The sequence below is a fragment of the Echinops telfairi genome, unplaced genomic scaffold (genome assembly GCF_000313985.2).
Source record: "Echinops telfairi isolate 266 unplaced genomic scaffold, ASM31398v2 ScPeMD7_18;HRSCAF=68, whole genome shotgun sequence".
NCBI classification, from domain to species: domain Eukaryota; kingdom Metazoa; phylum Chordata; class Mammalia; order Afrosoricida; family Tenrecidae; genus Echinops; species Echinops telfairi.
In genome coordinates, this window is record NW_022103915.1 from 97,225,959 (window position 1) to 97,247,448 (window position 21,490).

The 21,490-nt window shown below is 50.3% G+C and overlaps 2 protein-coding genes across 2 annotated transcripts in view; one reads left to right on the forward strand and one right to left on the reverse strand.

Moving 5' to 3' along the window:
* EIF2AK4 (eukaryotic translation initiation factor 2 alpha kinase 4) overlaps positions 1 to 13,848 on the forward strand; it is a 112,099-nt gene extending 98,251 nt beyond the window's left edge. Inside the window, exons 30-39 of the mRNA XM_004712698.4 lie at positions 745 to 852; positions 1,500 to 1,628; positions 3,114 to 3,200; positions 5,445 to 5,554; positions 8,399 to 8,457; positions 9,393 to 9,490; positions 10,636 to 10,704; positions 11,383 to 11,427; positions 12,932 to 13,050; positions 13,611 to 13,848. Of these exons, the coding sequence (XP_004712755.1) occupies positions 745 to 852; positions 1,500 to 1,628; positions 3,114 to 3,200; positions 5,445 to 5,554; positions 8,399 to 8,457; positions 9,393 to 9,490; positions 10,636 to 10,704; positions 11,383 to 11,427; positions 12,932 to 13,050; positions 13,611 to 13,668 (882 nt within the window). The 3' untranslated portion in view covers positions 13,669 to 13,848. The remainder of the gene's footprint in view (positions 1 to 744; positions 853 to 1,499; positions 1,629 to 3,113; positions 3,201 to 5,444; positions 5,555 to 8,398; positions 8,458 to 9,392; positions 9,491 to 10,635; positions 10,705 to 11,382; positions 11,428 to 12,931; positions 13,051 to 13,610) is intronic.
* Positions 13,849 to 14,600: 752 nt separating this feature from the next.
* SRP14 (signal recognition particle 14) lies at positions 14,601 to 20,648 on the reverse strand. Its single transcript, XM_004712699.2, has 5 exons — positions 20,586 to 20,648; positions 20,380 to 20,452; positions 19,848 to 19,960; positions 15,676 to 15,708; positions 14,601 to 14,945 (listed from the first exon to the last, which is right to left on the reverse strand). The coding sequence occupies exons 1-5, from the start codon at positions 20,607 to 20,609 to the stop codon at positions 14,856 to 14,858; spliced, it is 333 nt and encodes a 110-aa protein (XP_004712756.1). The 5' UTR covers positions 20,610 to 20,648; the 3' UTR covers positions 14,601 to 14,855.
* Between the last annotated feature and the right edge of the window lie 842 nt (positions 20,649 to 21,490).

Genomic DNA, 21,490 nt, shown 5'->3' on the forward strand with positions numbered 1-21,490 from the left:
GATTCATCACAGTAGCAAAATGACAGTGATGAAGTAGCAATGAAAATAATTTTATGGTTGGGGGCTCACCACCACATGAGGAAGGTTGAGAACCACTGTTCTAGAACCACGACCTATCTGTGTAGGTTTTGACTTTCTAGAAACGTTTTACAAGGAGCCCTGGTGGCACAGTGGCTAAAGCATTTGGCTGCTAACCAAAAGGTCAGTGGTTTAAACCCACCAGCCACTCTGCAGCAGACATGTGCTTTACGGCCGGGCAGCGTGGTGGAGCAGGGCACCTGCCCAGAAAGGTCACTATTACTTGGAATCAACTCAGCGGCAGTGGGTAAAAAGGAAAAAGAGATGGTGGCATTAACTTTAACAATGTGTTTTATTAACCAAAATATCGTCAAAACATTATTTCAGCCTGGCATCAGAACTTGAAAGCTCCTCGTGCGCTAGAGCACATGATCTGCATCATTGTCAGTCTGGGCGTGGGGGTTCATTGGGTTAGCCACCTACCCTGTGCTCCACGGCCAGGCGTGGCTGCCGCCCTGCACGGCACAGACCAGATGCAGCGCGCACTGACGTCTTGACACGGTCACGTGCCCACTCGCCGTTCTCGCCCGCTGCTCTCCTCTTGGCTGAGCCTCGGGTGGGAGAGGCTGGCAGAGGACTTGTCCTTACTACTGTGCTCCCCGCAATCAACAGTTTCTCCATCTCCTAACCAGAGCTGTGTCTCTCTCTCCCACCCCGCCCCTGCAGATCCCCCAGTTTAGAGGGCCACAGGCCCTCGGACCAGTGCCCACTGCCATTGGGGTCAGCATAGCCATAGACAGGATATCCGCTGCCGTGCTCAGCACAGAAGAGCCTGTGAGTACCAGCAGGCCTCCAGCCGCCTTCGGGGGATCGTTCATTTCTGAAAGTGGGATTGGCCTTTTGTCGTCATTTGAAGGAGCCCCAAACGTGGCAGCTGTAGGCCGGGAGTGGGCGGGAGGATAGGGGGGTCTGGCTTAGACGTTTGCCTTGAACCTAACAAACAAGCCGAAGACTTGGTGTCCCCCCTTGCATGGCAGGCCTTAATCCTCTGCTCTCCAGCAGGGGACTCTAGGTCGTTCATTCACCCTTTCATATCGGAGGTTTTTCATGCTGCTTTTTTTTTTTTTTTTTAATGCCATTCTGAAGAAGCCCTAATGGGGCTGATCACAGAACAGTCAGTGGTTCAAATCCACCAACCGCTCCGAGAGGGAGAGCTGGGTCCATCTGCTTCCAGAAAGATTGACAGCTTTGGAAGCCCCATGGCTCCAGTCTGTTTTGCCGTGGAGGGCTGCTATGAGCAGAAACTGACTCCTTGGCACCGGGGTTCCAGCTGTGCCATTTTGCAAGAACTCTGCACGGCGTGTGTTGCTGGACAGGATTCGGGCCCTCACTCAGATGCTGCCTCCCCTCTGGAGCTGGTCCCCTCTGCACGCCAGCACCTGAGTTCTTCTGACTGTAACCAGTTTCTGTGTCTGATGCAGGTGACAGTGAGCTCGTGTGACCTCCTGGTGGCGAGCATTGGCCAGATGTCCATGTCCAGGGCCATCAACCTAACTCAGAAGCTCTGGGCAGCGGGCATCACAGCAGAAATCATGTACGACTGCTCACAGGTAATGAGACAGAGGCCCGGGAAGGCAGAACTAGCAGGCATAGCTTCAACGACAAATTGTCTTCTCCACCCCTAGAGTCTCCCCAGCCAGGTTTCTCTCTCTGGTCGCACCTGCTTCCCGCACTGCTTTTCTGTTGCTGCAGGAACGAATGACTACAAATTTAGTGACTTAAATCAATACGGCCTGTGCTTAGCAGTTCTCGGGGGTCAGAAGCCCAAAATCCACTTCACCTGGTAACATCCAGGCTGGTTTCTTGTGGAGGCACCAGGGAGAATCTGTCTCCCGGCCCTTGTCCATCCCCGAGGGTCTGCCTGCATCCGGCTGACCTCAGAGCCAGCAGCATGGCTTCACCCTCCTCCCTGCCCTCTGCTCTGTCCTCCCATCAGGACCCTGTGACTCCCTGGGGCCCTCCAAACCCATCCAAGAGCATCTCCCCACCTCCAAGACCCTTTAACTTATTCATATCTGTGAGGTGCCGGTGACGTAAGGTTTTCCCAGATTCCGGGGAACCAGGGCGAGGCGGGGAGTAGGGGCTTCCCAGCTTTGTGGGAGAATTCCATCATCTTTTAATTCCGTTGCCCACAAACGTGATGAAACCACCTCGTCCTGACTCCGTGCCTTTCCCAGTCTGCGGGAAAGGCAGACTGGTTAGCATCGGTGGCTGCGGCGACCCCCTTCCCCCCAGGCACCCCAAAGTGTACAGGACTGCTACCTGCCCCAGGTGTGGAGGTGAGGGAAGTGGCGCTCCTGAACACCCCCCTGCCCTCCTGAACGGGAGGCTTTAGGTGGACACACACTCACTAAAGGTGCCCAGTGTATGAAGAGATGACAGGGATGGGAGGTGGCGGAATCCCATACACACCACCAGCACCACCCCCACCCTTTCACATCCCCCACCACTGCCGAAACCTCAAACCTCAGAAGCTGCAGCCATCTGTTTTTGCGGGTGCCGCTCACCCACCAGAGAGAGGCATGCTCAGCAGTGGCGGCCACTCCCCGGGAGAGCAGGCCTTCTCTGTCCCTAACGTTGGCCAGTGCAGGATTCTTTGCTGCCCGTGAACGCAAGGCCCAGGACCGCTGGCTTCAGTGTGCCCAGCAGGGCCCCCGCCGCCCTCCCTGTGTCAGTTTTTACGGCACTGCTGCTGCTCCCTGCTCTCAGACCTGCTGTTTCCTCCGGATCGGGGCGGCGTTGGGGAGAGGGAAGTCTGGCGATTTCCATGAAGACGGAAAACCGTTTCCAGTTGCTCAGCTACAGTGGTGGTCCACGGCTGCCTTAGAGCAAAGCAGAAGGAAGGGAAGCAGAAGCGCTGCTCTCCCGCCTCGGGAATGTTCTTGCCGACTATTCATGCCCCTGTGGAGCCAGCGTCCTTGGTGACTCGTTTTAAGGAGGCCTTGACAACAATATTTTCCTGCCCCTTAATAGCTCGGGGCTGCTCTAGGAGCCGGCGTTTGTGTTCTTACTCTGTGTCCCTCCATTCCCTGTAGTCCCAGGAGGAACTGCAGGAGTACTGCCGGCACCGGGAAATCACCTACGTGGCCCTCGTCTCAGAGAAAGAAGGAAGCCACGTCAAGGTGAGGCCACAGGAGGCGCTTCACAGTTGGACGGTGTGTGAGTCCGGGTGGACTAGAGAAACAAATCCAGAGAGTCGCATTTGTGTGTAAGAGAGAGCTTTATATCAAAGAGCAATTGTACATTAAGAAAACATCCCGGCCCAGTCCAGATCAAGTCCATAAGTCCATTAGCCCATATGCCGATACCAATCTATACAGTCCTCTTCAGCCTCTCGAAACACATGCAATGACGCCAAATGCAGGAAGATCACAGGCCAGTGGGTGGGAAGTCTTGTGGATCCAGTGGCATTGTATGCATCTCAGAGCTGGCAGGGGTCTCCACGTGGCTTCTCCAGGTCAGGGCACTCACGTAGATCCATGTGTCTTGTCAGCAGAGAGTCAGGGAGTGAGGAGAGAGAGAGAAAGAGAGAGGAACAAGGAGGAGGAAGAGGAGGTGGAGGAGGAGAGAAGAAGAAGAGAAGGGAGGGGAGAGAGAAAACTGTACAGGAGTTCCCAGAGTCTTCAGGAGAAGGCCATGCCCACACAGAGGCTCACTGGCTGGGATCTGATTGGCAGCCTAGACTCCACCCCTCCACTCCTAATCCTCTCAAATTCACAATTACATAACTACCACAGATGGCCAGTCTGCCCGGGCTGCGTGTGACCGGGGAATACCTGGTCGCTCCCCGAGACCCTGGGCCGAGGATGGGTAGAAGTCCATCCGTTACCTTAGCTCTCCCCCTGAACGAAGGCGGGAGTGGAGAGCCCCTGAATCTGAGCACCTCCTGGAGCCTTATCTTCAGAAGGAAAGATGCAATGGCTGTAGTTCCCACCTCCCCAAACTCCACCCCCACCTTCTGACTTTGCTGCCTTGTCCCCGTGTTCTACCGAAGAAAGCAAGGACAACAGCCACTAGAGCAGTTATCTGCCGGCCGGCTGCCTGCCCGTAGCCTCTGGCTGCTTCCTGAGCAACTTTAAAGTGTTGCATTTACTGAATAAGGTCCCCAACTTGAGTAGACTCCCCTCATGTTAGTGCTCAGCTTCAGACAGAGCAGAGCGGGTCCCTCTGCAGAGCCTCAGAAACAGTTCCTTCTCAGAGTGTGTGCTCATTCCCCATTGGCCTTCAGCCCGCGCTTTCCCTGCCGTGAACTGGGGCGCCCATGGGCTCATTTTGCTTGTTGCCTTTCTCTCACTTACCAAAGCCTGGCGCTGGTCTTTACTCGATGTCTAAAAAATCATTGTTTACCCATGCAGTCTGGTTCTTAGCTGTTTAGGGTGGGGGGCGTTTTTGTGGCTGTCTTATCGTTTACGGCCCCCTTTGGAAGTCCCCAAATACGTTGCTAATTTTTACCACCGGTTCCTAGTCTACTTGTTTGTCACAAAACCGTGAAGGACCCTAAAACTCCACTGACCAAGCCTCGCCCAACCCAGTGGGAGAGGTGACCAGCTAGCCTCTGCTGGGTAATTTCGTTGTCAAAACACACTCAGATTAGTTAGCAAATATGTGCAATTTTAATCCGAATCTGCTTTTCTTTGGCACTTACTGGCCGTAGTTCTGCATTGTGGAGTCACACACACACACACACCCCCCAAAAAAATCATTGGCTTTCTTTTCTCAACGACATTCAAGTAAATATTAGGAGGAAACTATCATGACACACGGGGTCTCTTCCCTGGTTTCAACATCCTAACTACTTAAGGTATTCCGAGTGATATGGTTTTCCAGACCCTTGACTCTCTCTTTAACCTCCTCTAGACACGCTTTTCAGAAGCCCTGGTGGTGTAGTGCTTACCCATTGGGTAACTGCAAGGTCAGCAGTTTGAAACCACCAGCCAGCCTTGGGAGAAAGATGGGACTTTCTACTCCCGTAAAGAGTTCTAGCTTAGAGAACCAGAGGGGCCATTCTGCCCTGCCCTGTAGGCCACTGTGAACTGGGATGGACTCGATGGCACTGAGGTTGGTTGGTTGGTTTGAATCATCTGTAATGAACCATGCTAGGCTAACCCAGGTGCCTTTTCACCCCAGGCCAGCTCCTTGTGTGAGGGCCGCGCTGTGCCGTGCCTGTCGGGCAATTTGGCAGCATTCTTACCTCAAGCCACTGGATGCTAATAGCACCTGCTGCACTGATGGCAGCAAAAAGTCTCCAAGCCCAATGTCCCTCCAGTGGGGGAACCGCCAGCCCAGGCAGCGACTGAGACTAGTGTCACTGTGATCCAGCCTGTGGGCTTCGAAGCCAGATGCTGACTCTGCTCTTTCTCTTGAAGGTGAAGTCTTTTGAGAAGGAAAGGCAAACAGAAAAACGAGTGCTGGAATCTGACCTCGTGGACCATGTGGTGCAGAAACTGAGGACGAAACTCGATGACAGGAGCATGAGGTACTCGTGAACTCAGCGGGGGCGCCTGTCTAGATCCTGCATCCATGTATGTTAAATGGCAGCTGTACCCTCCGGTTCGATCCTTTCTTCCTCTGGGAAGAAAGATCAGCCAGGATAACCTTTACTGAGCACTGTTTTTAACGAGCAGTGCAGTTTCTCGGCAGGAGCCCTGGAGGCACAGAGGTCACGAGCTGGGTTGCGATCCGAAAGGTCAGCAGTTGGTAACCACCAGCTGCTCTGAGGGAAAAAGACGGGACTTCTTGCTCCCGGAACTTAGGAGGCAGCGCTGCCCTGCCCTGGAGGGCTGCCGGGCGAGGGTCTGCCGGGTTTAGTGGCAGTGAGGGGCTTGCTCTGAACCCGTGTCAGCACTTTGAGTTTTATGGCGGGCATCTCCATAGAAGCAGATTGTCACATCATTCTCCCACCAAGTAGCTGGTACATTTGAACTGCCAACCTTGTGATTAGCAGGCAGGCACTTAACTACTCATGGCACTACAACGATCCCCTTGATTTACTGTAAGGCCTCTTCTATAAGACTCCGGAGACCTGCTGGCACAGTGGGTTACGAGTCGGTTACACCTGGAGCCCACCAGGTGCCCCAGGGGAGAGGTGAGACTCTCTGCCTCGAGACCCCCCAGGGCCCAGTCTACCCTGTCCTAGAGGGATGCTATGCATTCGAATCGACTCAATCGCAGTAAATGTGGAGAGTTTTTGATACAAGACTAGTGATAGCTCCTTTTTAACATTTATTCTCATTACATTTCTATTATTTTGAAAGCATAAGTAATCAGTCTACCCACTATTATCTTATTACACCTATCCATCAGTAGATTTATTGTTTATACTTTGTTAATGTACATTTTTATATCCTGTTAATGTCATTTTAAAATATAACCTTCTGGGAAAGAGTTTATGAGTTCTTTATAGTATACATGGGTTCAACTATCCAGGTAGTAATTTAATAAAATTAAAATCCCCAAGTTAAAAAAAATGGATGCAGCAATTCCACTTTTCAAGCATTTGTTGTAAATGATTCCATAGAAATATGTGCACAGGTCGTCGGAGCATTGTTTGTAACTGCGCTTGGCAGACCTTTTGTCTCAGATCCCTCAATCCCTTAAACTTATTAAGGACCCCAAAGAACTGCTGTATCGTGGGTTGCCACTGTCAGTGTTTCTGTAGTAGAACTTTTCATTGCAACAAGTTGAAGATAATGTTTCAATTTAAAATATTTATTGTAAAATAGCAATAAGTTGATTGCATGTTAACCTACATATCATTTCAATGAAAAATAACTCTATCCCAAAACAATCGATTTCGTTGGCACAAATGTTTCATATTCTTACAAATCTCTTGTGCACATTGCTTCACATCGTGAAATTCCTTAAGTGACTTCGTAGGAGACGAGCCAACCCTCACGTCTACTTCTGCAGTCAGTCCTTTGTGATAGTCAGTCAGGTCGTCCCTGGACAGTTCCACTGTGCACGTGTGAGAGGATGAGAGGGAAAAAGACAAATAATGTTTTAGGGTTATTATGAAGGTAGTTTTGACCGTAGGGACCCCTGAAAGGGGCTCAGGGACCTCTAGGAGTCAGTAGGCCACACTCGGAGAATCTGGTTTATAATAGCAAGATATGTCCTTGCAGAAAATTGTCTGCGTTGTGAAATACAGCAGAATAACTGCAGCCCAGTCTCGATGAGCTTACTGACATGGAAGACGGTCCACAAATAGGCCGCATAGCATGATCCTACTTGTTTTAACCAAAGTGCACTAACCCAGGCACAAAAGGAGCGGGTCTGGAGGCTATACAGAGTGTTCAATTGTAAGTGACTTCTGCTTAGTGGGGTGACAGGTCGTACTTCCATCCTTTTTACATACGTGTAACAGATGTATATCTGCTCAAAAGCAGACGACGGCATTCAAGAACTTTTTATTTTTGCTTCCTTCATTGATTCTCTCAGCGAGTAGTGATTTTGCTGCCCCAGGCACAGCCATCCTGAAACAAATGACCTGGCCCAAAGACCAGTGCCAAAGGAGGAGAAATCCTGGCTTATAAAAATACAACTGTTTGCCTGTGTTCTCCTCCTTGCCCCTTCCCCAGCCCTCCTCGTTTTCTCCTGATTTGAAAAAACTCCCCACCAGCCCTTTTCCTGGGAAATGTCGTTCTTGTTTTCGGGGGGTAGGGAGGGTGTTGTGTATTTCTTGAAGTCACTGAGCATTAGAACTACAGATCCAAGCTAAAGGCAGACTTAGGAGAGAAAACAAAATAGTTTTGTAATTATTAATGAGTATAGGAGAAGATAATTAGGACTTGAAAACCAGATGGGGTTTCATTTTATGGGAGAAAGATTCAAAATCTTCCCTTGATGTGAACGATTATTCCCTGTCTTTTCAAGAGCGAGTATTATTGTGTGTCTAAGGCTATCAATTAACTCACAGTATTTGCAAGATTATCCACTCACAGCTTTTGAAAAAATGTCCTTATTTACATGTTCTGTGGTAGTTTGTCAAGGCTGCTGCCATATTGCACACGGGGCCCGCTGTCACTAATGGGCAGCGGAACGAAGCGCCCATTACATTTCGTGAAATTAGCTGCTGTGTTGAGTCAGGGTTTCAAAGCCCTCTGAAGGTGTCAGAAAGTTTTCTGTAGGCATTTGTTAACTTGACGTGACCTGCCCTGGACAAAAACCGCAGCGAAATGCCAGTTTGGGGTGTTTTTCCCCCCACGCATAACCTGAGGGGAAATGACTCCTACGTATACTAGAAAAAGTGGCTCACTGTTCACTAGCTGTGGCTTCTGCCTTATCGACAGTTTACTAATTGTTCTCATTTGCTTGTTTTTAGAGAAGCTTCCGATAATCTTGCAGTGCAAAATCTGAAGGGGTCATGTTCTAACGCTTCAGGTATAATGACTAATTACCATCTGGACATCAGAATGCGTGTTTCTCACTTACGGATGCACATTTGCTCCCCGCACTTAACAGCTGTGGCCAATTCCCTGTCACATGGGAGATGTGTGGGCCTTATCCACTGAATTGTCCCAAGTGGAATGTATCCTCACGCTTGGAAATCCACATCCACAAAAATGATCCGATGACTGGGAGCTGGGTGACTCTTCTGATCTGAGTTTTACAAACGGTTGGATCTTCCTTGGATCCTGTTTATCGTGTAAACAGCAGGCGGATCCTTTTCCTAGAGTCTCTCCCAGGGAAGAAAGGTGTTTGTGATCTGCTGGAGAAGGGTACTCTGTACATTGTTGCATGAAAATGCAGAGAGCAGTGGTGGTAGTTACATTCCTTCAGTTTCTTCGTATCTGTCAACCTTGCTGAAAAAGACGTGTCCTGATGAAGTCTATTATGACAAGACATATTTGACTTTTAAAAGTAACAGGATTGGGTCTTGCAGGTTGATTTCTGTTCACCTTGACTTTGTGTCGCCACCAAGTTTAAATCCTTTGAGGCAGGTTTAGGATACTGTCATTGGAGCGACTACATTAGGCATTCCTTGCATCATAGGGCTTTGATACTGTGCACCTTCTACGTGGTTGTCGGGCTCTCCTTCCTGCACCCAAGGGCAGAAGCACCAAACCCCTGGCTGGTGGGGTTTTGAGCACCTCCTTGATCAAGGGCAGGTGGCAGCAGAGGCAGAGAGAGAAAAGCCCCGATGTAATCTAGCCCCTGGCTTCTCAAGGGCAGGTGGCAGCAGAGACAGAGAGAGAAAAGCCCCACTGTAATCTAGCCCCTGGCTTCTCAAGAGGATGGGATCTCTCAAGTCAAGTCCACCCCCTCTGTGATGTATGCGAGGAAAGGCCGTAATGCTGTTGCTGTCTTTGCGGCAGGTCTGTTTGAGGTCCACGGAACCCCAGTGGTTCCCAACGTGAGTGTGATCTCGCCAGAGAAGCTCTCAGCCAGCACCCGGAGGCGGTATGAGACTCAGGTACTCGGACCCACTTCTGCCTTCTTCTGCGGGTGGCTGAGAAGAAAGCAAACGGGGAAGGGAAATAAGGGAAACGGTTCCTAGAACTGTTTGTCTCCGCACTCCCCGTTCTGAAAAACACACCAACACAAAGCATCTCTCTGGGGCAAGGTGGTGCCCCATCGGCCTGACAGAGGCAGAGAGGCGGCCGGCGGTCAGTTGGCACTGGATCCACACACGCGCCTCCCAGACTGGCTGCAGTGGCCCGTTGGGGTGGGTTTTGGTTTTCAGTGACGCAGAAGAGGTCTGCCACAAAGACTGTGGGGCCAGTTTTCTCATTTCATGCATATTATGCGTATCTTGGTGCTGAGTTAAGGGAGCCGGGGAGGAGACGCATTTTGGCATGGCCCGTCCTCAAAGAACTTGTGACTTTAGAAGTGTATGCATTCATTATTGGAGAAGAGTCGAAGATACGTAGTAACACTTGTCAAATGCTGTCCGACTCATAGCGACTCGGTGTACACAAGTAGTGGACTGCCGAGTTAATGAATTGACTGCTGTGGGAAAGACGGAGACGGCGATAGAGTGGGTGATGGAAGGTGCACCCGGCAGCCTGTAAACGGGCGAATGTGTTCCAAGTGGAAAGGTGGTGAGGACGAGCTAGTCAGCACTCGGCCAGTTACTCGGGAAGAGGGCATGTGTCAGAGAGCAGACAGTATCAGGAAGTCAGATGAAAATACAAAACGTCAGCTACCTCATTATTTTTTAAGCCCTCCCAGCTGTCTCTGAGGATGCTGACTGGAACCCCTTTCTGGTCTTCCCGGTTCTCATCACCCACTTCAGTTCTGCCCCTCCCCCCACCCTCGGCCTTTTCCAAATTTAGCTTAATGCTGAAATTTCCCTGCTTCCAAGGACACGATTTCAGGCCACCGAGCCATTACCATTTCAAAACGATAATGTTAAGCAGCAAGAAGATGGCTGAGCACACGACTGAGCGAGATTATAAAAGCTCATTTCCCCAGAAACCGCCCATCTTCCTGAGACACATGGAGAGATCGCTAGGTGATCTTCAGAATCTCTTCCAAGCCCCATCGGTCACCCCGTGGTTGCTTCCTGGGATTAAGAAATGAGATGGCACGTTCTGAATTCTGTTTTCTCCTCGTTAGGTACAAACTCGACTCCAGGCCTCCCTTGCCAACTTACATCAGAAGAGCAGTGACATTGAAATTTTGGCTGTAAGTCGCTTTATCAGGTTGAGGATGGCTCCCGGCTCCCCGCCCCGCGCCCCATGAGCCCTGTGGCGCAGCATCTTAAGCATGCATGGGGCTGCTACCCTCAGGGTTAGCAGTTCCAGCTCATCAGCCACTCCCCACACCAGGATGACGCTGTCTGCTCTGTTCAAGCCAACAGCCTGAGAAGCCCCAGGGGGCATTCTGCTCTATCCTAAAGGCGGCCAAGAGTCCGCATTGACTCGATGGCAGTGGGTTTGACTTTGGTTGTGGTCTCTACATGCTTGTCCGTGGCGTTGGCCCTTTGACTCACTGACAGAGTATATGGGTGCGGGCTGATACTAATCGACCTGCAGTGGAAACCAGTAGAGCCCGGGGAGAGAGCTGAAGGGTTTGGATTGCTTTTTCTCCTACTTTCTTCCTTAAAGATGAGGGGAAGGGGAGCAAACAGAAAGCATCCTTCTTCTGGATGTCTCAGACCGCTGCCTCCATTAAGGCCACGCTGGATTCATTTAGCAGTGTCACATCTCGGAGGGGACAGGGAGACGAGTGCTGGGGTCTCCTGCATCATCTGTTCACTTGGTCCGCTAGCACAGCCGCTGCCCGACACTGCCCGTGACACCGCAGCCACAGGCAGCAGGTGCTGGGTGTCCGGCTCTGACGCGCATTGCTGTGTGTTGACAGGTGGATCTGCCCAAAGAGACCATCTTGCAGTTCCTATCGTTAGAGGTAAGCAGGAAGGACTGTCTGCTTGCTGGCCTTGAAAACCCCAAAGCTTTGCTACTGGTTTGCCAAAAGAAAATGGGGAAGGGCGGTGGCTGTTCTGAGGGCGCACTTTCCTGCAGTTCCGGGGATTCGATAGCATGGGTCCTTGTGTGTATTGTACACAAGGCGAAGCATCTGCGGGAAGGAAGCAAGACTTCTTCAGAGGTACTTTCCCGTACCGAACAAAGGCTTCCAGGGTGTCCTCGGGCTGGCTGTTGTGCGCATTTGACAGATACTCACTCGTGGAACCCTAATGACTCCTCGAAGGAGGTCAGTGCTGTGGCTGCCCTCCCCCCCACACACACCCTTTTTACAGATGACAGTGGGAGCAGAGACTAGATATTTTGGGCAGCATCACCCAGCCACATAAGAGCCGGGATTCAAATCTAGGCAGACTAATGAGAATCTGTTCTCAGCCATTATACTCTGCTACCTCACTAGTCCATTCATTCTAGCTGAGGAAGCTCGTTTGTAGAATGAGAACGAGACAGAGAAACCTTTTTATAAATAACATCATCATCAATTCAGGGTTTTGGCTTATGCTTTTGATGGACACACAGCCTTAGGGATCACATGTTAAAATTCGAGTCAGTGCATAACACATAGCTTCCACTACAGAAGCTACAGCTTAAACTCGGCAGTGTGTCCGATCAAAGAAGGTGGGGGGGGGGCAGTTTGCCTATCTATATTTAGCCCCAGATTACATGAAAAATTAACCTTTGGTTTCTCTTGCTCTCTTGCAAAAAGCGTACACCACTGGACAGGTGATGTGTGGTCCACTCCGAGGGAGCGCACTGGCGGGGGTGGCAGTTCACCCATTTTATACAAATCAAACAAATTAGGCGGCAGCAGGTCTCTAACCTAAGGTGACCAGACGTCCCGCTTTTGGCAGGGCAGTTCTGATTTTTGGCGTTTTTAAAAAGTCCCGATTTTTTGGAAAGAATGCACGACAAGCTAGGGAACGGTCTATTTGGTCCTTATAGACCAAATTTTTAATCAAGAACACCACCACCACCACCCGCTTTAAATCTGGTCACCTTACTTTAACCCTTTGTTCACCAGCCGCTTTAAGCCAGCGCTATCCCATGCAGCTGGCAGCTCCTATAAAGACCTATCTTGCTTGGAGGCTTACAAACCACCTAAGGCAATCTAAGTGCAAAGACACATATACCTGAGACCTGTCTGCAACGTGTTAAGTCACGTTAGCAGACCAAGGTTGCTGCGTTGGTCATCAGGCTTGACGAAGGTAGGCTGGTTTGGGAAAAAACTGCTGCTTCAGAGAATCGCCAGCTGCGGTCTCCCGGGACTGCAGCACTGTTGGGGAGTCCTAGAACTCATCTCTCTGACACACTTGAAAGGGGGAAACAAACAAACAAACAAGGATCTGGGTCGGGAGGGAGCATGGGCGCGTCCAGGTAGGAGTTCATAAGCCCTAGTGCCCGCTGTGAAGTCTGATCTTTTCTCCTAGTGGGACGCTGATGAGCAGGCGTTTAACACAACAGTGAAGCAGCTGCTGTCACACCTGCCAAAGCAGAGATACCTCAAATTAGTCTGTGATGAAATTTATAACATCAAAGTCGAGAAGAAGTAAGTTATGGCTTGGGTCTAAGTTTCACATGGGTTAGAACTCAGGGAGGGGTTGTAGGGTAGCACACCCACCGTGTGGGGGGGTTAATGGCTGTCATTAGGACGACAGCTTGGTCACTGATGACAACTCACGGTGGTCACCAGATCTCCCCGATGACGCAGCGATCCCTTACTTCTAAAGCTGTCTCAATGAAAGGAAACGGCCTGCTTCAGTGCTCCCCTGTCAAAAAGGCCAGTTGTCCAGATGATCATCCACTTCTCGGCCAACAGGGAGCCTGTGAGGGGAGTGGTTCTTGTGTGTCGGCCCTTGTCCTGCAGACCCTGGCCAGTCATGGCTTCTGTCAAACTGTCATTTCCAGTGACTGCCGTCCATATTGTTTCTGCTTAAACAAACTCCTGCCGTTAAGTGTCCTAAAAACACTTCCGTTTTTACCACTGTGTGCATGAGGGATCTTCAAAGGGTCCATGGAAAAATGAAATCAAAAGATGGCATTTTTTAGGGAACTTCTTTGAAGCCCACCCATGGCTCCCTTGTAAGCGACCTTCTCCTTTCTTCTCAGGGTGTCTGTGTTGTTCCTGTACAGCTACAGAGATGACTACTACAGAATCTTGTTTTAGTCCTGACAACGGGCCCTACATTGGGCCCACAGATTGGGGCTTGTACCATGGAATGTTGTGCAGTCGCTGTATCCCCTTAAAGTCCCGACAGGTGGTCTTGTCAAGTTGAGCTTGGTCAGCTCTTTTTATGTACTGTATTATAAACTTACCTTTTTCAGTATAATAAATGCTTTCATACTACCTGCTGCTTTTTCATTGCAAATCTATTAGCAGGAAACATTTGGGAGTTGAAACTCTAATAGCTCTGTTCTTCCCATGGCCTTAATGACGAGGCGTGCGACAATGTCCACACAAAAGGGCCTAAAGGAAATCAAGTTATCAATACCGTAGAAGACATATTCTTTAGCATAGTGGTTATGCAGTGGGCTGCGATCCCCAGGGTCAGCAGTTCGAAACCACCAGCTGATGCATGGGGGAGATAGGGCTTTCTACTCCTTTAAACAATCTCAGGAGCTCACAGGGGCATTTCCACCCTGTCCTACAGGGTTCCTGAGTCAGCATCACCTCAATGGCAAAAGGTGTGTATCCCCAGGTCGTGTACGCGTTGGTGGCACAGCGCTAAGGGGTCAGCAGTTCAGCAGGAGGTCAGCAGTTGGAGCTCACCCAGCAGCTGCACAGGGAAAAAGACCTTCAAGGGGCAGCCCAGCCAACTCTCAGGGCAGCTCCACCCTGCCCTACGTGGTCACGCAGAGTCGGAAATCAACAACAGCCTAAGGGGTTCAACAGAGCTTTTGCTCAGCTGAAAACACACTCAGCAGTGGCTAAAGGAGCTATGATAATAAACCTGTACGAGCCATGGGACAAAACGTGTTAAAAAATGAGTAGCTCTCAATTCCCACCACCTAAAAGAAGGCTGTTTACTTCCAGAATGAACAGTGATGACCAGGAACTATAAAAATGGGGTCGGGAAAAGAAAAAACAAGAAACAGTGCTGATAAATAAAGGGTTTAATGATACATTGCTCTTCACACAAGCCAGCTACAGAGCGGAATATACAGCATGCAGCGGGCACCAGAGGAGAAGCAACTGGTTTCTCACCACAACTACCCTGCTAACACTGCAGCCCCTCTCCTGCCCTTTCCCTCCAAAAGGACTCGAGATCCCATGGACACAGCCAGAAGGCTCACCCTGTGGCCGAAGGCAGCCAGCCGGGTGGTCTGTGGGAAGCAGGCTGCACGGCACCGCCCTCACTGTGCCGCTTTGCTCTTCTTACTCCTGCTCTTCTTGTCCCTCTTCTTCAGCCCGTCCATGTTCGCGCGGAGCAGGCTGGAGTAGGCCTGAAAAACAGCACGGTCTCAGTGGGCAGGGTGGACAGCAGTGGGGCGGCTGCCTCCAGTCCGCAAAGAATTTGTTGTTAGCGGTCTCTGAATCCGTGACCAGTGTACAAGCACACGGGACACTACTGGGTCCTGAGCCGTCTTCGTGAACACTGCTGAACCCACTGTGGGTTTAAGTGTCTTACGGCCCAGGAGGCTCATCGGCCAGCATTCCAGTGTGCGATCTATTCTGGTGATCCATTTTCACGGACTGCTTTTGGAACGATGTTCCAGGGCGTTCTCATCCTGATCTCTCTGCTGCCCCCTGGCCCCCTGCTCACACTGGAAACACGGAGGCACAACTTCAGCAGCATAGAAGTATGTGCCCCCCACAGGGAGGATGAACTTTGGGGTAGCCATGAACAGAAAACCTACCTGGGAAGGAATACGAATTATAGTGGGACACTTGCATTTAGAGAAAATTATGAGACAAAAATCACTTTCACCATACTGTTTACTGGGGGTGGGGGGGGCATGGATTGCAGGGAACTTTTGAACTATACTAAAGGTAGAAACTATCTGATTCCTAAAGCAATACAATCTAGCTTAAAAACTAGAAAGGAAGACAGTAACCATGCTGAAAGTAAAACGTATCACGAGCAGAGAACCCAAATATTGATGTGAAGCCAGTGGTCGACATGAAGCGGTCTTGTACCCTGAGAAGGAGGTTGAGGGGACACCAGAAACTCACCATCTGAAACTTGTTTACTTCTTTGGAGCTCACCTGGGAAAGAGGAAGCAGAAGTCGCCTGTTATTCACGTAGGACTCCTGCCCCACCAAACGAAACACATCCCAGCCCCTGAGTCAACGGTACACTCGGGATGATTTCCCTACTCCACTTTCCTCTGAGCTTTCTGGAAGCCTGTGCCCATTTGGCATTGACTTTTCTCAGTTCTGACGGATGTCCAAGGACTTCTCGGCACTGAGTTATTTGGTCACGATCTGTTTCAATTACTCCCTCCTCCCCATCTTACTTGAAGCCTTTCATAAATTCCAGGAGAAAGACAGGGCTCTCTACTGTTGTAAAGAGTTACAGTCCCTAATTTTTTTAAAACCACATAAGCTTGCATCACTGAAAGTCTTCTCAAGAGAACATGAATCCCCTCACTGAAGGGCCACAAGGAAGGAGCAAGCCAGTCAGGGTGGGGTACAGCACGGACAGAATGCGGAGCATTCCTCTAGTTCTTTAATGCTTCCTCCTGCACCCCCACCCCTATGCACATTCTACCTTACACACCCGGCTCGACTGCACCTTGAACACTGGTACAGATAAGAGCTCTCAAAACGGAATCCAGGACGGATAAGTCCCTCAGGACAGTAATGGGAGTAGCAATACCCTGAGGGTAGGGAAGGTGGGAGAGAAAGGGGACCCATTGCAATGATTGATGCCCCCTAGGGCAGTGGTTCTCCGCCTTCCTCGTGCTGAGACCCTTTAATGCAGTTCCTCATGTTGTGGTGACCCCCACAACCATAAAATTGTTTTCGTTGCTACTTCATAACTCATTTTGCAACTGTTATGAACTGGGTGACCCCTGTGAAAGGGTCTTTCGACCTCCAGAGAGGTCACAACCCCACAGGTCACAGAAACATGGGTGAAATTATGAATAATAATTTATAATTTATCAAGGGTTCACGAGGGTGGGAGGGTGAGGGAGAGAGGCAAAAATGAGCTGATACCAAGGGCTCAAGTAGAAAGAAAGGGTTTTGAAGATTATGATGGCAACATGCACAAATGCACCTGATACAATTGATGCATGGATTGGTATAAGAGCTGTTAAGAGCCCCTCCCAGGGGGACGGACAACACAACTTATGAAGTGGGTGAAGGCAGACATCGTTTAGTGTAAGACATGAAAAAATAATAATTTATAAATTATCAAGGGTTCATAAGGGAGGGGGAAAAATTAGCTGATACCAAGGGCTCAAGTATTAAAATGTTTTGAAAATGATGGCACCAAATGTACAAATGTGCTTGACTCAATGGATGGCTGTACGGATTGTGATAAGAGCGGTATGAGCCCCCAATAAAATGATTTTTTAAAAAGGGAAAAATAAAAGTAACTTAAAAAGGGAGACTTATTAACTAATTATGGTCTGTATTTCTCATGAATGGCTTCTACAGCAGAAAACGTGCTCGTTTGGAATGCAGGGAGTCTTGCTTGGTCATACGCCACCTCATTTTGAAAGTGAAACTAGACATTTGTAGGCCACTGGAGATCCCCTTGCAGAGGGGTCTGAGGGAGGAGACGAGCCAGTCAGGGGGCGATGTAGCAACGATGAAAAATTCAACTTTCCTCTAGTTCCTAAATGCTTCCACCCTGCCCGCCCCCACTATCATGATCCGAATTCTACCTTGCAAGTCTGGCTAGACCAGAGGATGTACACTGGTACAGATAGGAACTGAAAATACAGGGAATCCAGGGCGGATGAGCCCTACAGGACCAGTGGTGTGAGTGGCGATACTGGGAGGGTAGAGGGAGAGTGGGTAGGAAAGAGGGAACCAATTACAAGGAGCTATATGTGACCTCCTCCCTGGGGGACGGACAACAGAAAAGTGGGTGAAGGGAGATGTCGGACAGGGCAAGATATGACAAAATAACAATTTATAAATTATCCAAGGGCTCAGGAAAGAGGGGGAAGCGGGGAGGGAGGAGAAAAACGAGGACCTAATGTCAGGGGCTTAAGTGGAGAGGAAATGTTTTGAGAATGATGAAGGCAATGAATGTACATGCTTTACACAATTGATGTATGTATGGATTGTGATAAGAGTTGTAATGAGCCCCTAATAAAACGATTTTTAAAAAAGAAAGTGAAGCTAGAGCTTTACAAACTAAATTTCTGTTCTCTCAGATACCAAGCCTAACTGCTATGTGCACCAAGGAAACAGGAATAAAGAATCAACGTAAAAGGACCATGTAGTCTCCACTCGTTGAAGGCCTAGCATAGTGGAGGAATAAGGAACGGACTAAGCTAACGCTGGCACAGTGCTCCTCGGGGTTAAAATCAATAGGCTACTTTATTTCCACAAAAATTGTAATAAATATTCGGTCTCTACCTTCTTCGATTTATTTTAACACCTTATTGTGCTTACACAGGAATAGTTTTCCACTTAATCATACACAGATTACTTTGTGGTGGCATCTGGGGGCTCAGGACCATGAACACTCGAGACGCCAAGGTCTCCTGGCCTCACCGGCCACAGAGCTCTACATCCTACTCTGGTGAGGATCAACTGAAACGCTCATGAGCAACTATTCATCTCCCTGTCCAGAGGAAAAAAGAGTGAAGAAAATGGAAAACTCATGGAAACGTGATCCAGTGGATTCCTGGAACACACACACACACCTCACACACCACCCAGCTCTCACCACCACTGTCAGCTGTTCTGTTAGGGGGTCACTTAGAATGTCCGTCAGTAGAGGGAGAAAATGTGGAACAAAACGCAAAAGCATAGAGACAAGGCTTACTGGTCAGGTATAAAGACTGATGGAGCTCCCTACCTACACCCCCTTAGGCACCCTTAAGTCTAGAACTAAACTCTCCTCCACGACTCAATTTTCAGTCCGTCAAGCGATAGATAGTCTATAAGGGGAACGATAACCCTAGGCCAAAACCAAATTCACTGCCATCGAGGCGCTGCCAGCTCATAGCGACCCTACAAGACGAGACAGAACTGTCCCTGTGAGCTTCCGAGACCATAACTATTTACAGGAGTAGAGAAAGCCCTGTTTTTCTCCCTCAAAGATGCTGCTGGTTTTGAACTGGGGAGGTAAGCACTGCTGAATCAACTAAGATCAAAAGGACATCTGCCCAAGGTCAAAGTTCAGAACAGTTAGGAGAGTAGGAGGGATGGAAATGGGAGGCACAAGGAAGTAGCCTAAGTGATGTTGCACTGAGGTATCTGCGATCAGTGATATAAAATAAAATGTTGAGAAGGGGGGAAAAAGGATTTGCTTTGTAAAATTTCCCCCAATTGACAAACATTTTTTAAAAGAGAAAAAAGTGTCCCATGACATTGCTGACAATGTGTGAGTCATCCCCCCAGCCCCATTTCCATTTGCCCAGGTTCCCAGCCCTCCCTGCCTTTGGTCTCATACTGACTGTTCTCTGGGCAGTCCTCACGGAGTTACTATTGTACAGGTCAGTCTGCCATTTGACTTGAGGTGGCCCCCCGGACTGACTCCAGGTCCACGCTGGAAGGGTGACTTGGGCAATACTCAGGGGTTCCTCCACACCTGCCAGACCAGTAAGTCTGGTCTTTAAGGAAGTTGGCTTTTGTCCGACCCCACATTTCTCCCCCATTCTAACAGGTCCTTCGGAGAACAGGAGCAGTACTCAAGCACCACCTAGTTCTGGCCGCGTTAATCCTATGGACAAATTGCTTCTTGGGTCTGTTGGTTTTCTTCACTTTGCTCCGGGTGGAAAAGAGCCACTAGTTGGATCTTACAAGTTCTAAGACCCTAGTTGCTACTCGTCAGAGTAGAATCTAGGGCCCTGCCTTTATGCACTGTGTTATGCCAATTGATCTAGATGTCCCCCAAGGCTATGGTCCTTTGCCTTCAAGTCCATGAGCTCCATTTCCAGAGGTGTCTCCAGAGATGTTTGGTTAAGCATAAGAAGTTTCCTCTTTCCACATGTGCCCTCCTACATGTGTGTAAGATGGCTATAAGCCCCTTGGCAGTGGGTTTTTTGGTTTAGTAGGAAAATCCGCCACCATACTTCTGTGTGCATGCGGGCACAGCCCTGTGTGACCTCCCACATTAGTCTTATGTAAAACAAGGGGCAAGAGGCGGGCCTTAGAGCCAGGTCCAAGCAGGCTCTGCCTCAAAGTGAAGTCCTTGGAGTGCTGGAAAGGGCACTCACCACCGTGCTGATCTTCTTCTTGCCATCCGTAGCTCTCAGCAGACATTTGTTGTCCGAAGGCTCGAAGGTGTCCACAGAACCTTTCCTGGGAATGGGTTTAGTTCGACCATCATCTGCATCAGAAAGACATCCTGGTGACCACGACCACTGCTCGTGCCAGGAGGGCAAACACATGGCCAATACTCAAATAACAGCGAAGGGATAGGAAAGGTCCGCTAACCCACCCCACTGTTCCAAGCTCTATGAACCACGTCTTCCCGATCACTGACGCTTTGGGCACGCCTGGAGAACGGCGACAAGAACACTACCCTCACAGCAGATTAAATCTCACACCCGCCGCAGCCATGCCATCCTCCGGCCCCTCGGCCCTGGGTGAGCCCTGGTCGGAGGGGCACGGAGGGAAGGCGAGGATCCGCGGCAGGCACTCTGCGCTCCTGCCCACACACACACACACACACACACACGGGACGGGGGGGGGGGAGAGGGTTCTCCCCAGCTTCCTTCCGGCCACGCAGAGCCGACGGCTGCTTACACTTCTTCAGGGTGATGAACACGCTGCCCGACAACCGGCACTTCTGGAAGAGCCTGGTCAGCTCCGTCAGGAACTGGAACACAAGCCCGTCCCAGTTAGGCGGGCCCGCGCCCCGGCGGCTCGTCCCAGCCCCTCCCGCAGGAGCCCGAGGCCCCGAGCTGGGCGCAGCCCCTCGCCCAGCCCCCCGGCCCACCGGAGCGGGCTACCTGCTCGCTCTCCAGCAGCACCATCCCGGGACTAGCCGCTGCGCTCCGTCAGCAGAACCGCCCAGGACTCGGAGCCGGAAGTCTCGCCAGGGAGGGGCGGAACTTCCGCTGTGGGATTGCCAATCTCATCCACCAATCCCTGTCTCCGCCCATCACCTAGCCCCGCCCCGCCTGGCCTGTGCCCTGGAACGGCCCTGCGCCTGCGCCCGGCGCCCTGGAACGGCCCCCTGACCCTGGGGAGGTAGGAGCTGACCCTTCGGGCTGTGGGAGAGCGCGCTGAAGAAAGGGCTGGTAGGAGGCTCGAACAGTTGTGCCCACCCACCTAGGTGTTGGGCAACTGGCCTTACAGTTCAGTGGCTCAGTCGCCTCATCGTTAAAGTGTGGCTAATAATAGGATCTGCAGTGTGAAGATTAAATAAATTCTTATATGGAAAACCCTGAGCAGAAACAGCCCCATAAACGAACTGTTGTGTTACTGTTGTGTTTGGTGACTTTGGCATGGTTATAATAAATGCGAATGAATAAATGCCTCTGAGCGCTCCCCTCTCCATTCCAAAGGCTGACCCCGAGGTCTAGCAAGAGAGGCTGGAGACCGGTTTTAGTTTCATCTCTGGATTCAATAAGACTTGGATTGTAGACTCAGCTTTGCCAGTACATCAGAAGTCTAAAATCAAAGAATCTTCAGAGCTGTGTCTTTCTTCAGCTTCCAAAGTCCTGGTGGTGCTGCTAGGTGAGCTTGAACTGCTGATTAGGTCAAATCCACCAGCCACGATTAGGACTAAGGTGAGGCTGGTTCCTTCCATAAAGATGTACAACCGGGGAAACCCTGTACAGGGCTGCGCTCCGTCACACTCAGCTTGATGGCAGTGGGTTTAGGTTGGGTCAAGTGCACCCCTGTCCTTTGC

Bases quoted from the DNA above. Each gene is read 5' to 3' on its own strand.
- SRP14 (XM_004712699.2), bottom strand. From the start codon at position 20,609: ATGGTGCTGCTGGAGAGCGAGCAG. The intron at 15,709-19,847 runs GTGAGTGCCCTT...CCTCTTTCCCAG, and splicing joins AGAAGAAGATCAGCACGGTG to GTGAGCTCCAAAGAAGTAAA. The intron at 14,946-15,675 runs GTGAGTTTCTGG...GCTGTTTTTCAG, and splicing joins AAGTAAACAAGTTTCAGATG to GCCTACTCCAGCCTGCTCCG.